The sequence below is a fragment of the Dama dama genome, chromosome 2, assembly GCF_033118175.1.
Source record: "Dama dama isolate Ldn47 chromosome 2, ASM3311817v1, whole genome shotgun sequence".
Taxonomy (NCBI): Eukaryota; Metazoa; Chordata; class Mammalia; order Artiodactyla; family Cervidae; genus Dama; species Dama dama.
The window spans coordinates 571,397-584,956 of record NC_083682.1 but is presented as its reverse complement, the minus strand read 5'-3'; the positions used below and the strand labels follow the sequence as shown (position 1 = coordinate 584,956).

At 63.5% G+C, this 13,560-nt stretch overlaps 2 protein-coding genes and 1 non-coding gene across 18 annotated transcripts; 1 reads left to right on the top strand and 2 right to left on the bottom strand.

Moving 5' to 3' along the window:
- Window positions 1-2,680: 2,680 nt before the first annotated feature.
- On the bottom strand, window positions 2,681-4,980 carry RPLP2 (ribosomal protein lateral stalk subunit P2). Of its 2 annotated transcripts, none has more exons than XM_061161007.1 (5): window positions 4,826-4,980; window positions 4,517-4,640; window positions 3,608-3,656; window positions 2,898-2,996; window positions 2,681-2,794 (listed from the first exon to the last, which is right to left on the bottom strand). In XM_061161007.1, the coding sequence occupies exons 2-5, from the start codon at window positions 4,637-4,639 to the stop codon at window positions 2,718-2,720; spliced, it is 348 nt and encodes a 115-aa protein (XP_061016990.1). In that variant the 5' UTR covers window position 4,640; window positions 4,826-4,980; the 3' UTR covers window positions 2,681-2,717. The 2 variants fall into 2 exon arrangements, with proteins under 2 accessions (XP_061016990.1, XP_061016997.1); XM_061161014.1 differs by having other exon boundaries at window positions 2,681-2,791.
- LOC133040935 (small nucleolar RNA SNORA52) lies at window positions 3,443-3,577 on the bottom strand. Its single transcript, XR_009689074.1, has one exon. It is a non-coding gene; the product is annotated as a small nucleolar RNA SNORA52 (small nucleolar RNA).
- Window positions 4,981-5,486: 506 nt separating the features above from the next.
- Window positions 5,487-13,253, top strand: PIDD1 (p53-induced death domain protein 1). Of its 15 annotated transcripts, none has more exons than XM_061160896.1 (16): window positions 5,494-5,774; window positions 7,504-7,747; window positions 8,066-8,445; window positions 8,890-9,303; window positions 9,627-9,836; window positions 9,922-9,976; window positions 10,146-10,347; window positions 10,443-10,832; window positions 10,911-11,058; window positions 11,167-11,302; window positions 11,379-11,529; window positions 11,619-11,742; window positions 11,819-11,937; window positions 12,011-12,124; window positions 12,228-12,427; window positions 12,642-13,253. In XM_061160896.1, exons 3-16 carry the CDS (start codon window positions 8,142-8,144, stop codon window positions 12,982-12,984), a joined length of 2,910 nt encoding a protein of 969 aa, XP_061016879.1. In that variant the 5' UTR covers window positions 5,494-5,774; window positions 7,504-7,747; window positions 8,066-8,141; the 3' UTR covers window positions 12,985-13,253. The 15 variants fall into 15 exon arrangements, with proteins under 15 accessions (XP_061016977.1, XP_061016942.1, XP_061016960.1 ...); XM_061160925.1 differs by having other exon boundaries at window positions 7,504-7,754; window positions 8,090-8,445; XM_061160877.1 differs by having other exon boundaries at window positions 7,504-7,754.
- Window positions 13,254-13,560: the final 307 nt, after the last annotated feature.

Below are 13,560 nucleotides of genomic sequence, written 5' to 3'. Positions count from 1 at the left end.
CTCACTTGTTTACTGGCTCTGTCCCGTCTGACTCTTTTTCTGACTCCATGGACTGTAGCCCACCAGGCTTCTCTGTCCACGGGAGTTCCCAGGCAAGAATACTGGAGTGGGTTGCCATTTCCTTTTTGGGACCTTCCGGACTCAGGGTTCAAACCCATGTCTCCTGCATTGGCGGGATTCTTTACCGCTGAGCCACCAGGTCACCCGGCACCTCACTCCACCTCCCAAACAAGGGGCTTACCTATGCTGAAGGCAGGGGTGCATGTCACCCCTGACATTTGCTCCCCAGGCAGGAGTTTGGTTCAGGACCCAACCTGGGGCCACTCCCCAATCAAGCCCCAGGCAAAGCCAGAGCAGGGCTTCCCCAGGACAGGGCCATCTGGCATCATGCCAACCAGTCCTCAGCTCCAAGTCACCCGTGCTTGGCATGTGCGCCTGGCATGGGAGCCTGCACCAGTAGAGTAGTGAGCAAAGTCAGCAAGACCAGCCCCACTTGGGGAGGGGGTTGGGCTGAAGTGGGAGAGAGTGTTTCCGCAAGGTCAAATAAGGACTGAGAAGGGTGAACCATGGGAAGGCAAAGGGCCACCCTCCCTGCAGACCCTCAAGGGCCCTGGGTGGGAGGAGGGGAGGGCAGTGGGGTCCTGGGAAAAGGGAGGGCAGGGGGTGAGGGTGTTTGACTTAGAACCCCGAATGCTCTGGATGGAGGTACAGCACAGGATTGGGGTGCCTGAGCGCTTGGGGAGGCTGCTGGACACAGCAGGAGATGAGGGGGGACACAGTGGAAATGGAACAGACCCCCAAGGCCAGCCTGCAGACCTCAGGGGGTCACCAGGGTGGGCCACCAAGGAGGAGCTGGACACGGTGAGCTCAGCCAGGGGCCTAGGAAGGCTGTCCCCGCAGCCTGCTGTGGGAGGCCAGCGTCCGGGCCTTTTCTGAGGGAATGAGGCTGTGCCGCCCCAGTGCGGGGAGACCTCTGCTCCCATTTCCACACGCTAGCTGACTTGTTTTGGGTACATAACCCTCCCTTTAGGCCCCTGGGACCAGGAGTTCTGGAGCCAGGAACATCGAGCCCTTCCCAGAATCCTGTCTGTGGAGTGGGAGGCGGACCTGCCCCTTCCCCCGTCAGTACAAATGAGAATCCCTGGGGCTTGTTGAACGCCAGGCAGGGGTCCTCTGCCCCTACAGGGCTCTTTTCTTCAGCGGTTGAGCCTAGGATTGTGAGTTCTGCCCCTGGACGCTGGGTCCACTCCTCTGAGAGGGGCCCCAATACCTTAGCCTTGGACCACAGCCCCGGGTCAGCTGTGTCCCTAGGCACACAGAACCCCCCAGCCTCCACAACCCAGACCTCTTCCCCTTACCGTGGCCCTCACCCCCGTCCAAGCCCCCACTCCTCAGGACAGCACCCCTTGCCCTGGGGCCTCTTCCCGAGGTCCCCGCCCCTCTGCTCCACAATCTCCTATGCTGCACTCACCACTCTCCTCTGAAACTGAGCCCACAGCTCCATAAAGGCCTACTGCATGCAGGGTGAGCTCCGAGCACTTACCCACCACAGCACAGCCTTCAGAAAGGCAGAGGATCTACTGGATGGCCTGGCATTAGCGGGCAGAGGCCCAAGGCCTTGGCAGTGAAGACTGCCAACAGCTACAGGGCCAGGATAGTGAAATGAAGAATCGATATTTTCAACTGTGGTGTTGAACACTCTTGAGCATCCCTTGGACTGCAAGGAGATCCAACCAGTCCATCCTAAAGGAAATCAGTCCTGAATATTCATTGGAAGGATTGATGGTGAAGCTGAGACTCCAATAGTTTGGTCACTTGATGAAAGGAACTGACTCATTGGAAAAGACCCTGAAGCTGGCAGATTTAAGGCAGGAGAAGGGGATGACAGAGGATGAGATGGTTGGATGGCATCACCAATTCAATGGACAGGAATTTGAGTGGGCTCCAGAAATTGGTGATGGACAGGGAGGCCTGGTGTGCTGCAGTCCATGGGGTCGCAGTCGGACACAACTGAGCGACTGAACTGAACTGAACTGGGCAGTGAGAGGGCCTCTCCCCTCTGCCCCGTATTCTAGGCCAGAACCTGGCAGAAGGGGCATGGGCAGGCCTGCCACTAAAGGACCTGAAGAGCACGCGGCCAGCACTGCTGTCTGCAAGCCACTTTCACATCTGCCCAGCAAAGGTAGTGGCCACCAGACAGCTGGGGACACTGAGGCTCAGAGCAGCTGCATGACACCCGAGTTGCTCAGGAGCTAAGGTGGAGCTGGGGTGCTGACTCGAAAAAGGCCAGAGGAGTCCGGCTCCTACAGCGGAATCCGGTTGCACCACGTCCCCTTGTGTAACTGAAACCACTCCATCTGATGGGAACTGCTGGCCTCAATGGGAGGCACCCGCCTCAGAAAGCAGAGGCCACCCTCCCCAGGTTCGGAAGCTTTTCTGGACGGGGAGTCCCCCGAAAGCCTTATTCCCTCCAAGACCCTGGCAGTCCTCAGGAGCCGGGACAATGTCCAAGAAGGAGGCTCAAGGCTTGGCCATACTCAAGACCCTCAGGAAGTACCCCCTTCCAGGCTCCCCACTCCTGACTCTTCAGACTCCACTGAGCAAGGGTCCTGGTTCATCCCAGAACAAGACAAAGATGCAGAGACCACACTAACAAAGCACTCACAGATAACTCAGGAAATACATAAAAAGGGTTTTATTTGCAGGGAAGCGGGACTCTAGTCAAACAAGCCAAAGCCCATGTCGTCATCTGACTCCTCTGACTCTTCCTTCTTCTCCTCCTTCTTCTCCTCTGCTGTGGGGAGAAAGCATGGCAAGCTCAGTCGAACTGCAGGCCACACACCTGGCAGAGACAGACCCCAGTGCGTGGCACCAACAGCTCCTGAACCTCCACTTACCTGCGGCTGGAGCAGAACCGGCAGCAGGTGCTGCAGATCCTGGGGCAGCAGAGACGGCCACAGCCCCGCCCGCGGGCACACTGGCCAGCTTGCCAATACCTGCAGAGACCCAAGGGGAGGTGAGCCCAGAGCAGGTGTTCCACCTGAACGTCATCTCAAAGTGAAGAGACACTGTCCAGCTCGTTAGGGTCCATGTAAGATTCCCATTTTCCCAGACACTGGAACCCCCCAGCACACCTGTAGGTCCACAACGCCCTAAGCGGGAGGTAAGCTGAACAAACATGCTTACGAACAGGCAGGTAAAACCCACCATCCCAGTGTCCAGATCCTCACCCCCAGCAGTGAGCTCACAGACAAGGCTGCCTTTGCCCTATCATGGACCCACGGACAAAAACAGCTCCCCAAAAGCTCAACTTCCAATCAAGTCCAGCTCCAGCTGGAAAGGGCAGGGGCCTGTGGTCAGTCCTAGCCCCCCACAAAAGAGTGGTGAGGCTTGTTTACAGAATCCCACCGAGAGCACAGGCACCCTGCTGCCCTGCCCGGGAGGTTGTCTAGAAGCGCCCATGGCAGGAGCCCATAGCAACCCTGCTCACTCCTCTGGGTAAGGCTTCTAGGGTGCTCTGGTCCACAAGCGAAGCCTGGCAGGTCACAGGCTGACCAGCAGGGATTAGAATGGACCGTGAAAACGAAAGCCTCAAACACGACCTCACCCTGGGCAATGACGTCCTCAATGTTCTTTCCGTTGAGCTCACTGATGACCTAGAGCACATGAGAAGCAGGGTCACCAGAGGCCGCCACCTCACCCCACCCCACCCCCCCCTCCGCTCCGCAACGCAGTTATGACCCACTCGGGACAGGTAAGATAAGACACCCCACACGTGGAAACTAACTCCAAAACTTACTGCTAAAAAAAATGCAAAATATCTCACTTTACACTCAATACATATCAAAATAACCTTCACTAGGTTGAGCAAGAGCTTCCCTGGGGGCCCAGTCAGGAAAGATTCCACCTGCAATGCGGGAGACCTGAGCACCATCCCTAGGTCGGGATGGACACTCCCCATGGACAGAGGAACCTGGTGGGCTGCAGTTCATGGGGTGGCACAGTCGGACAAGACTGAGTGACTAAGCACAGCATGGCACGTAGTGTATTTTTGACTTCCCTTGTAGCTCAGTTGGTAAAGAATCTGCTAGCATTGCAGGAGTCCGCCTTGGCAACCCACTCCAGTATTCTCGCCTGGGAAATCCCATGGACAGAGGAGCCTGATGGTCTACAGCCCACAGGGTTGCAACAGTCCCACACGACTTACCAAGTAAACCACCACCATATGAAGTTCAAAAAAATAAAGTCAAGGTGGACTTGTTTTCACTTAAAAAAAAAAAAAAGCTTACACGTGACTTGTTCCCACTGAGCCACGCTAACGCGGACTTGACTTCATCTCCATTTTTTCTTCGTTTGGGCTGTACCAGTACATTAGAGCAGTTCCAAAACCACATGGGCTGGCAAAGGCCTCCCACCAAACCCGCGGCAACCTACTTCCCTGGGTTGGGTAGGAGAGGGAGCCCCGTATGCGGAGTAGAGGGTCGGCGGGGTCTTCGGGCCCCTGCAAGGCGGCTACCTTGTTGAGTCGGTCGTCGTCTGCCTCGATGCCCACGCTGTCCAGGATCTTTTTGATGTCCTTGGCGCTGGGGGAGGAATTGCCCCCGAGGGCAGCCAACAAGTAGGAGGCAACGTAACGCATCCTAACGCATGAGACAAGGACAACGGCATTACGGGTGGCCTCGGGTCCCTGCGAGGTTAGTGCCGGGCCGCGCGCGGCTGGTGCGGATCCGCCGCCGAGGCCTGGCCCACGCCCTGCCCCGCCCGCCCCCCGCGGCACTCACGACCGCGGCCAGGCCCCGCGGCCCGGCCCTCCCGGCCCACTCACTCAGCGGTGGCAGAGCAGCCTCGCGCGTGCGACCTCGGCGGCGTCAGGGACGGAAAGGAAAGCGCCGGTGCTGGGGGCGGGAGTAATTCGCTACCCAGAAGCCTCCGGGACTTGCGCTCGGCGCCCCGCGAGGGCGCCTCCTAGTGACGTCACGAGATGCCTAGCCAATGAGGACGCAGGAGACGCCATTATCCCGTCTGTCGCGCAGCCACCACCGCAAAGGCGGAAGGCAGTTCCAGGGCTGTCTTCGTGTATATAGTGGGGCGACTGCCGCCCGAGATCCCGGGGGGAAGTGGGGCTGAGAGAGGCACGAGCCAGGAATGTAGCGTTTCTCCCTTCAGGGTTCCCAGGATGCCACGCGGCGCCTACAGTTCCCAGCATGCAGCGCGGCCTCCGTGCGCTGGTCGCTTCTCTGAAGGAGCTGCGGACGCGGCCGGCGAACTACAAGTCCCATGGCGCACGGCTACCGGAAGCACGGGGGCGCCGCTGCGGGCCGCACGTGGCCCGGCGCTGCTGAGGGGGTGCGGCGGGCTACGCGTACGGGAGCCGGCTGTCCGGCCGGGCCCAGACGGGCGGGCGAGCCGCCCCGAGCTTTCACTCCGCGGAAGCCAGCCGCTGCTCCCCCCATCCCTAGTGCCACGGCGGGGGCCCCAGGTGAAGCTGGGAGGCTCTGTCACCGCCGCTCGGAGGAGCGGAGCCAGAACCGTCCACGCCCATGTGACCCGCCCCCACCCGGGCCGTGCCCTCTCGGAAGTGACATCAGCTTCCCCGCGGACACAGCACACGTTCCTTGTTCACTCCGAGTCAGGGACCTTGCTGCAGGCTGGCGTCAGTCCTGGGGGGCGCAGGTCCGGTCCTGCTTCCTCAGAACTTAGGTTCTAGTGCGCGGACACAGTAGTTAAACGAGGCAGTCCTGACTGAGGTAGACCCTGAGCGAGGAGGCTGAAGGGTGAGCGAGCGCCGGTCCTGCGAAGATCCGGGCTAGCGTCAGGCCCCGGGAGTAGAGGCCTTGCTAAGGTGGCTGGAGATGGGTTCAGAGGCAGCAGGCAGCCCAGGCGGGCTCGTGTTAGGGCCAAGCCCCGATGTGATAACGCAGGCCCCACGGAAACCCCATTATATCGATGAGTGTCGGCACAGAAAGGTTTTTTTGCTGAAGGTCACACAGCTGGGGTAAAGTGAGGAACACCATTTGGCAAGGATGGGACTGTTGCCGTCACACGGGAAAGTGGCCTGTTGTGTTTTTTTTAATGGTACGATAATACATACTGTAAAACCACTTTAATCATACAGTTTAGTGGCACTAGATGCATTCACAATGACCATCACACTGCGTTCAACTGCAACCATCACCACAGTGTATCTCCAGAACTTTTTTCCTCTTCTTGAATTCTAAACATTAAAGCCCCATCCCTCTCCCAGCCCCTGGCTCCCATTTACTTTCTATTTCTTTGTTGACTGCTCTAGGGATCTTACATAAGTGGAATCATACAGTATTTGTCCTCTTGTGTCTGGCTTATTTCATTTAGTGTAATGCCCTTTAAAGTTCATTCACATTGTAACATGTGTCAGGATTTCATTACCTTTTGTTGCTCAGTGGCTCAGTCCTGTCGGATCTGCAACCCCATGGACTGCAGCATGCCAGACTTCCCTGTCCTTCACTATCTCCCAGGGTTTGTTCAAACTCAAATGTCCATTGAGTCGATGCGCCATCACTCATTACTTTTTAAGTCTGAATGATGTTCCTGCATGTGTGTGTGTATTCTAGCAGCTATGTGGAAACTGAAGGGGGAATACGAGCTGGGGAGAACACAGGCCTAGCAGGAACTGCCCGTCCAGGTGGGAAGGATGTTGGTAGTTGGGGAGGGTGGCGGAAAGAGGGTACAGAGGTGTCATTTGGGGCAGAACAGGCTGGGGTGGATGTGCATGTTCACAGGCACCTATTCTGTGAGGTGGAAGGACCAGTTGGGAAGGCTTTCTGGAGAGACAAATCTGGTCCTTGACTTTGGCCTTCACCGAGTGGCCTTGGGCCACATCTGATCTCTCCCATCTCCTTTTCCTGTCTTGTGAGACGCTGAGAAAGGAGGCAGCCTATGGGGAAGCCCGCTGGGGGCGAGGGGGCTGGGAGGTGGCCCAGAGTGCTCCCGTAAGATAGGGTCATGGAAGGTGGGCCCTGAGCTCTGCAGGACCTGAGAGGAGGCCTTTGGGGGCTGGCTGGGGACCTCGGTGCTGACCTCCGGTAGGAGGTGGGTGTGGGACAGCAACTGCGATCAGCCCTCAGTACCCCCTGCAGCCAGAGATCGCACTAGTTCATTTTAACACGGGGGCGGGAATGCATAGCCAGAGCAGAGCGGGTCCAGAGCCCGAGAACGTCGGAGAGGTTGGTTTTATGGCGCGAAAAGCGGGCCTTCCCGCGGGAAGGCCGGTCGCACAGACGCACGCCGGCCGACAGGAAGCTGAGTGCGGCGGGGCGGTCTGTCCGGCAGAGGGCGGGCAGGGCTGGCGGGACCCTTAGACCCCTGCCGGCGGACCTTGCCGGCGCGAGGCGAGCTTCCCACGCGGCCGGACCCAGAAACGCGCCGCCGGGAGCGCAGGTGACGCGCGGGCCGCGGGTGCGACTAGGGGACGCGGAGATTGGGGTGGGGATGGGGGTGGGGGTTACGGTGCGGTCTCTCCCCCAGGGCACGCCCCAAGCGGTGGGGGCGGCGACTGCGCGGTGCACTTACCTCCCCTGCGGACTGAGGTGCGAGCTGGAAGTGGCGGGAGAGTCCTCCTCCAGGGGCCAGGAAGTGGGTCCCGTCCTCAGGACCCCCCTCGCGCTGCTCGGACAGACGCGGGCAGGATCACTCGTGTCCTTGCCTGGGCCACCGCCCCCACGTGGTAGATGAGAACCACTGCCTCCGGTCGGAGCCGAGAAATGTGAAGGTTGGAGGTGGGACTCTGGTGCCCGGCAGGCGGCGTTGCGGGGGTCTGGACTAGGAGTCCCTTGTCAAGTTTCTAGACTGGGGGTGTGAGGCCTCCCTCCCCCACTCCCTCAGCTTGTCCCCAAGCCCCTCTGCACTCACAGGTCTCTTGCCTGCCACCTTCCCAGCCCCGGGGAGTTCTCTTCCCCAGCCCATGTCAGTGACAGTCTGTCCAGCCTAGGCGTTGGACTCTGGACCAGTGGGCCTGGCTCCCTCCAGCCTGAGTCCCCCTTCCTCTGGCTGGGAGGACGCCCAGCCCACTCCTCCCCCGACCCTGCAGCCTCTTTGGGCCCTGCCTGAGCAGGCCTGCCTGGCGAGCTGGGACATGTCTGGCCCCCGAGGACGCCTGGTGGGCGATGGCTGCAGTGGAGGCGGGGCCGGTGCCCGCGACGTCGGCCCCAGAAGATGCTGCGAGAGATGCTCCAGAGGCTGCGGGTGCAGGGCCGGAGGCGCCCCTGCTCCCAGCCGGAAACCGGCTGAGCCTGCACCTGTACCCTGGGGGCTGCCGCCGGCTGTTGCGCCTGTGTGCCCAGCAGGCCCCTCAGCTGCTGGAGGTGGACTTCCTGCAGCTGAGTGGCCACGAGGACCCTCAGCTGCTGGAGGCTGCCCTGGCCCAGCTGCGTTGGAGCCTGCCACACCTCCGCTCCCTGGTCCTCAAAGGTGAGCCCCCCCAGTCCCAGCCCTGTCCCAGCCTCTTTCTAGCTCCTGCCTCTGCTTCCTGGTCCTGAAAGGTGGACCCCGGCCCCAGCCCCAGCCCTGTTCCCTGCACAGCGCTACCCAGCCGTGTTCCCCCGAGAGGAAGCTGGCTGGGCCCGGGCTCCCGGACCCAGCAGCTGCACAGTGGTGTCTCCAGCAGATGCCAGGGCAGGTCTTTTACCAGGGGTGGGTCACCGGTGATGGCTGTCAGCTGAGATGAGGCCGCACCGTCTGTGTCTGCCTGCTTCACCTGCCGGTGGCTCTGCAGCATCTGTCCGTCTCTCTCTGTTGTGGTGGGGTTGGGGTGGAGCTCTGCGTTTCCATGCACCCGTTTCCCTGGCCAGCAGAGCTGAGCTCACCTGGGTCTCTGACTCTGAAGGCCACGTCTGTCTGCTTTTCCCCCATCAGGTGGGCAACGTCGGGATGCCCTGGGTGCCTGCCTCCAGGGGTCCCTCACCACGCTGCCCGCCAGCCTGAGTGGCCTAGCCCACTTGGCCCACCTGGATCTGAGCTTCAACAGCCTGGAGACACTGCCGGCCTGCGTCCCCCAGATGTGTGGCCTGGATGCTCTCCTCCTGTCTCGTAACTGCCTCTCAGAGCTGCCCGCGGCCCTGGGGGCCCTCCCATCCCTCACCTTCCTCGCCGTCACCCACAACCGCCTGCGAACGCTGCCCCCAGCCCTGGGAGCCCTGTCCAGCCTGCAGCGCCTCGATCTCTCTGGGAACTTGCTGGAGGCCCTGCCCCCTGAGATCGGAGGCCTGGGCAGCCTGGCCGAGCTCAATCTGGCCTCCAATCGGCTGCAGAGCCTCCCTGGCTCCTTCGGTGAGTCACGGCCCTGGTTCCCCTGGCCCAGTGGAGAGTGCCTGTGGGCCGCCGGCTGCCCTACTCTCCTCCACGGCCGTCTGTCCTCCACGGTGCCCTGTACACCCGGGCCGGCCCGCCTCCCCGGCAGCCCTCGCGTGCCCCCCGCTTCCCTGGCTGTCAAGGCTCCCCCATGCACAGGCCTCCCCGAGCTCTCTAGTCCAGCTAGGGGCGGAGACTGAAAGGGCTCCCCGGACGCCTGCGGTGCGAGCCGCCTGGACTAGCGCTTGGGGGCGGGTAGCCACGACGGTCCTCCGCAGGCCCTGAGCTGGCGCCTCCCGCAGCCGGGCTGCGGGCCCTGCGGCTCTGCATTCTGCACAGCAACCTCCTGGCTTCGGTGCCCGCCAGCCTGGCCCGCCTCCCGCTGCTCACCCGGCTCGACCTGCGGGACAACCAGCTCCGGGACGTGCCCCCTGAGCTGCTGGACGCCCCCTTTGTGCGCCTGCAAGGAAACCCCTTGGGCAGGCCCCCTCCTGACCCCCCCAGCCCCCCAGGTAGGGTCGCGGTGGGGCTGGGGGCAGACCACAGTCAGGGCGCAGGTGTCATCACTGGCCCAACAGCCCATCTTTCCTTCCCCAGGGACACCCATGGTCCCAGAAATGCCCAGGCTGTTGCTGACCTCAGATCTGGACAGGTATGGCGTGAGGGAGGGGCCAGGCTGGAAAAGCCTCTGTCCACCCGCCACACTGCCCTCACTGTACACCTTGCCCGTGCCTCGGGGGTCTCCCACAGGTGCCTGGGGCGCCAGATTCAGACCTAGGGGACCCTGCTGTCTGACCCTGTGCCCACCTGTCTTCCCTCAGCTTTGCCGTGACGCCCCAAGGCTGCTCCGTGACCTTGGCCTGCGGCGTCCGCCTGCAGTTCCCCGCAGGGGCCACTGCTGCCCCCGTGACCATCCGCTACCGCCTGTGGCTGCCGGAGCCGCGGCTCGTGCCCCTGGGTCCTCACGACGCTCTGCTCAGCGGTGTCCTGGAGCTGCAGCCCCACGGGGTGGCCTTCCAGCAGGCATGGCTGGGGCAGGGCAGGGCGGGTGCGGGCGAGGGCCCCAGCAAGGAGGGCCCGGCGTGGCCCTGGCGCTCACGTCCCCCCTTGCCTGGCAGGAGGTGGGCCTGTGGCTGCTATTTGTGCCCCCGCGGGCCCGGCGTTTCCGCGAGGTGGTTGTCAGGACGCTGAGTGACGACAGCTGGAGCGACCTGGAGACCCACCTGGAGGAGGAGGCGCCCCAGGTGGGGGCGGCCCGGGCCGTCTGGGAAGGGCCGGCTCTGCTCCGGCCCGCCGGTCCTAACCGTGTGCTTCTGCGCCCGCGCCAGCGGCTCTGGGCGCACTGCCAGGTGCCCCACTTCTCCTGGTTCCTTGTGGTTTCGCGCCCCGTGTCCGATGCCTGCCTGGTGCCACCAGAGGGGGCGCTGCTGTGCTCCTCGGGACACGCTGGGGTCAGGGTCACCTTCCCCGCTGGGGCCACCGAGGAGCCCCGGCACGTCCGCATGCAGGTAGGGCCGGGACGCCCGCTGGGGTGATGGGGACGCCTGGGCACAGAAGTGACCGCTCGGGCGGCCCATCTGCTCCAGGTGGTGCACGTGGGCCGCAGAGAGCTGCCGGCCCTGTTGGGGGAGCCCGAGGCGGCCGCCAGCCCCCTGCTCTGCCTCTCGCAGAGCGGCCCCTCCAGCTTCCTTCGGCCAGTCACCGTGCAGCTGCCTCTGCCGCCTGGCATCACAGGTGAGGGCAGCCGTGTGGGCACGGGGCAGGGTGCTGCTCAGAAGGGGTGCCCGGCCAGAGGCCTCAGCCGGCACGCCACCGCCCCCCCCCCGCCTCCCCCCGCCCCAGGCCTGAGTCTGGACCGGTCCTGCCTGCACCTGCTGCACCGGGCCGCCCCCGCGGCCACCTGGGACGACATCACCGCGCAGGTGGCCCTGGAGCTCACGCACCTGTACGCGCGCTTCCAGGTCACACGCTTCTCCTGGTCAGTGCCCCCACAGCCTCGGCCCCCTCCCCACGCCCCCTGGCCTGCAGGGCCCCCCTCATCCTCGCCTTCCCAGGTACTGGCTCTGGTACACCACCAAGACCTGCGTGGGGGGCCTGGCGCGGAAGGCCTGGGAGCGGCTGCGGCTGCATCGCGTGAACCTCATCGCGCTGCAGAGACGCCGGGACCCCGAGCAGGTCCTGCTGCAGTGCCTGCCCCGCAACAAGGTGGGGGCAGCGGCGGCAGGCTGGGGGAGGCGGGTGGGGGGGCGGTGCAGGGCATCGGGCACCCAGCCAGTGGGTCCCTCCCCACCCAGGTGGACGCCACCCTGCGGCGGCTGCTGGAGCGATACCGCGGCCCTGAGCCCTCGGACACCGTGGAGATGTTTGAGGGGGAGAAGTTCTTTGCTGCCTTCGAGAGGGGAATTGACATCGATGCAGGTGTGGCCCCTGGCGCCTGGAGCAGGGACGCTGGGTCTGCCCCCGAGTCCCTGCTGACCACCCCCTGTGCCCACAGACCGCCCAGACTGCGTGGAGGGCAGGGTGTGCTTTGTCTTCTACTCCCACCTGAAGAACCTGAAGGAGGTGTACGTGACCACCGCCCTGGACCGACGGGCTCGGGCCGTGAGGGGCCAGGTGGGCCAGTGGGGTGGGCGCCCCGGGCTGCCCGGGCCAAGGCCAGAGCACTGAAGCCCCCCTCCCCCCCCAGGTGTCCTTCTACCGGGGCGAGGTGCCTGAGGTGGTCCCTGAGGAGGCGGAGGCTGCCCGGCAGAAGAGGGGCACAGCTGCCCTGTGGATGGCCACTCTGCCCATCAAGCTGCCCGTGAGGCCTGGCTGGGGAGCCCCGTGTGGAGGGGACGGGGGAGGAGCCCCTGGGGTGGGCTGGGGTGAGGCCGGAGCTCACTGCCACCTCGACTTGCCCGCAGAGATTGCGGGGATGCGAGGGCCCGGCCCAGGGGGCTGGTCTCTCCCTGGCGCCTCTGAACCTGGGCGACGCCGAGACTGGCTTCCTGACCCAGAGCAACCTGCTGAACGTGGCCAGGCGCCTGGGCCCCGACTGGCCGGCCGTGGCCCTGCACCTGGGCTTGCCCTACCGTGAGCTCCAGCGCATCCGGCACGAGTTCCGGTGAGTTCTGAGCCTCTCGTCCTGCTGGCTTCCCCCCAGAGGCTGGCTGAGGTTCTGTCCAGGGAAGGGGGGCAGGGCAGATGGGCAGGATAGGGAGGGTTTGGCCACCCCTGGCCCACGGAGCAAGGCCCCTGTGCTGGGAGGGAAAGCAAGGCCCTGGGCGTGGCGGGTTGTCTTGGCAGGCACCCCCCTGACTGCACCCCTGTCCCCCCAGGGATGACCTGGATGGGCAGATCCGCCACATGCTCTTCTCCTGGGCGGAGCGCCAGGCTGGGCAGCTGGGGGCCGTGGGGCGCCTCGTGCAGGCCCTGGAGCAGAGTGACCGGCGGGATGTGGCCGAAGAGGTGCAGGCTGTCCTGGAGCTTGGCCGCCGCAAGTACCAGGAGGGCCTCCAGCACACGAGCCTGGCCCCCAGGAACCTTGCCTCTCCTGACCGGTCGCCATCACCCTCCCTAGAGCCTGCCCAGACCGAGACCCCAGATTTCGGGCTGGACCCTGAGGCTCCCGCTTTCAAATCTTCCCTGCGTGTGAACAAAGTGACCCCCCCACCCGTGTAACACACATACGCTGGCCTGGTCGCTGTCTCAGCACTGACTTTCTTGGGTGGAGAGGCCGGTGGAAGGCCAGGGGCGACCAGGTGATCTGAGGCCTGGCCCTGCTCTGCTGCAAGCAGGCCTCTGTACAGACTTCCTTCCGCACAGCCCTCATTCCTGCTGGTCTGCGCCCAGCGCCTGCATTGGGTCCCAATCGGGGAGGGAGAGGAGTCCCAGCTACAAAGTTAACAGCTGCTGCCCCATGAATACAGTCGGTCCTGTGCGGGATTGCACATCTGCCTTTTGGTTGGGGATCTGATGCTTGGCCAATTGAGTTCGCACGGCTCCTCCCTTAGGGACACTTCGTCCCAGCGCACCCTCCATCCGCTGGCCCGACGGGAGTAGTCCCTGGCCTATGCACCCGAGGGGAGGTCGAACGCCCAGTGAAAACCCTTGGAGACCTAGAGCGCGGGCTGGCGCCGGACCGGGGCCTGCCGAGCGCAGTGGCCGTAGCGGCCAGGAGGGGGAGCCGGAGTCAGCGAGCCAGCCGCCGGCCGGGGGCGGAGCGCGCGCGGCGCCGAGCGGACGCGCCCCCGCGCT

What these genes read in the sequence shown, in the direction of transcription:
- RPLP2 (XM_061161007.1), bottom strand. Translation starts at nt 4,639, where the DNA reads ATGCGTTACGTTGCCTCCTACTTGTTGGCTGCCCTCGGGGGCAATTCC. An exon ending in ACGACGACCGACTCAACAAG is followed by an intron (nt 3,657 to 4,516) that starts GTAGCCGCCTTG and finishes CATGTGCTCTAG; the next exon opens with GTCATCAGTGAGCTCAACGG. An exon ending in TGAGGACGTCATTGCCCAGG is followed by an intron (nt 2,997 to 3,607) that starts GTGAGGTCGTGT and finishes GGGTCTCTGCAG; the next exon opens with GTATTGGCAAGCTGGCCAGT.
- PIDD1 (XM_061160934.1), top strand. Translation starts at nt 8,142, where the DNA reads ATGGCTGCAGTGGAGGCGGGGCCGGTGCCCGCGACGTCGGCCCCAGAA. An exon ending in CTGACCTCAGATCTGGACAG is followed by an intron (nt 9,977 to 10,145) that starts GTATGGCGTGAG and finishes GTCTTCCCTCAG; the next exon opens with CTTTGCCGTGACGCCCCAAG. An exon ending in CTCTGCCCATCAAGCTGCCC is followed by an intron (nt 12,125 to 12,227) that starts GTGAGGCCTGGC and finishes ACTTGCCCGCAG; the next exon opens with AGATTGCGGGGATGCGAGGG.